Raw genomic sequence first — 1,337 nt, forward strand, 5'->3', positions numbered from 1 at the left:
ATGAGGCTGGAGAAATGTAACCTCTCAGTGGTTTAGATGCAATGACTGACAGTCCATGACAACCAATAGATAGTTTATATGTTGAAGCTATAGACTTGTTTTTTGACATTTTTGTTTGCAAAAATTTGAGTAATGAAATCTTACATTTTGTGTTATAATGATCTTATGAGGCATTTATAAGTGATATTATTCAAGAATCAATGCAGATCAAGAATTGAAATGACTATGGAACAGTTTCCCAAATCCCAGATTGAAGCTTTAATAAGTTGGCTTGGCGTACACCTGAACTCCTCAGAACTCCACATTCACCATAAAGATTTAAACACCAGACATAAATCATTATTATTCAGTGAACCAATAACTGCCTGTATAGGGGATGAGATGGTAGTCATTTTACTGTATCAGTTTATCAAATGTGATGTATTTCTCTATACACAGATTCAACACTTTCAATGAGCTCATCCATCAGGAATCTCCCAGAGAGAAGGATTGTTCTGCTTGGAAAAAGCGGTGTTGGGAAGAGTGCAACAGGAAACACCATCCTGGGACGGAAAGTTTTTRTCTCAAAGAAGAGTTCCAAATCAGTGACTGCTGATATTGAGAAACAAAATGTCACCATTGAAGGAATAGATCTTGTCGTGTATGACACTCCAGGATTCTGTAACCCCGACCGATCTGAAGAGCAAATTCAGGAGAAATTCCAGGATGTCCTCAAGTTAACCTCATCTGGTCCCCGTGTGTTTCTCCTGGTGGTGAAGATAGATAGATTAACAGAAGAAGACAAGAGGGTCATCAGTAAAGTAGAAGATCTTCTAGGAGAGAGTCTTTTGAAGCAAACCTGGATCCTGTTCACCAGAGGAGATGAGTTGGAAGACCAGACTATAGAAGAATTCATTGCTGACTCCGATGACCTCACAGAAGTGATGAGAAAATACGGTGGAAGATACCATGTGTTCAACAACAAGAGGGGTGATCCTGAGCAGGTCAAATCACTGCTGGAAAAGACATCCATCTGTCTCAGTAAGTATAACTAACTGTTTAAATCAAAATTGATTTGTTACATGCGCTGAATACAACAGGTGTAGACCTTACAGTGAAATCTTTCTTACAAGCCCTTAACCAACAGCGCAGTTTTTAAGAAAATAAATATATAAAAGTAACAAATAATTAAAGAGCAGCAGTAAAATAACAATAGCGAGGCTAAATACAGGGGGGTACCGGTACAGAGTCAATGTGCGGAGGCACCGGTTGGTCGAGGTAATATGTACATGTAGGTAGAGTTAAGTGACTTGCATAAGATAATAACAAGAGAGTAGCAGCAGTGTAAAAGAGGGGGG

At 38.9% G+C, this 1,337-nt stretch overlaps 1 protein-coding gene across 1 annotated transcript in view; it reads left to right on the forward strand.

Moving 5' to 3' along the window:
• The first annotated feature begins 33 nt into the window (after positions 1–33).
• LOC112071532 (GTPase IMAP family member 8) overlaps positions 34–1,337 on the forward strand; it is a 127,447-nt gene continuing 126,143 nt past the window's right edge. The window contains exon 1 of the mRNA XM_070439426.1: positions 34–1,020. Within this exon, the coding sequence (XP_070295527.1) occupies positions 453–1,020 (568 nt within the window). The 5' untranslated portion in view covers positions 34–452. The remainder of the gene's footprint in view (positions 1,021–1,337) is intronic.

This window comes from Salvelinus sp. IW2-2015, unplaced genomic scaffold, assembly GCF_002910315.2.
Source record: "Salvelinus sp. IW2-2015 unplaced genomic scaffold, ASM291031v2 Un_scaffold1633, whole genome shotgun sequence".
Classification (NCBI taxonomy): Eukaryota; Metazoa; Chordata; class Actinopteri; order Salmoniformes; family Salmonidae; genus Salvelinus; species Salvelinus sp. IW2-2015.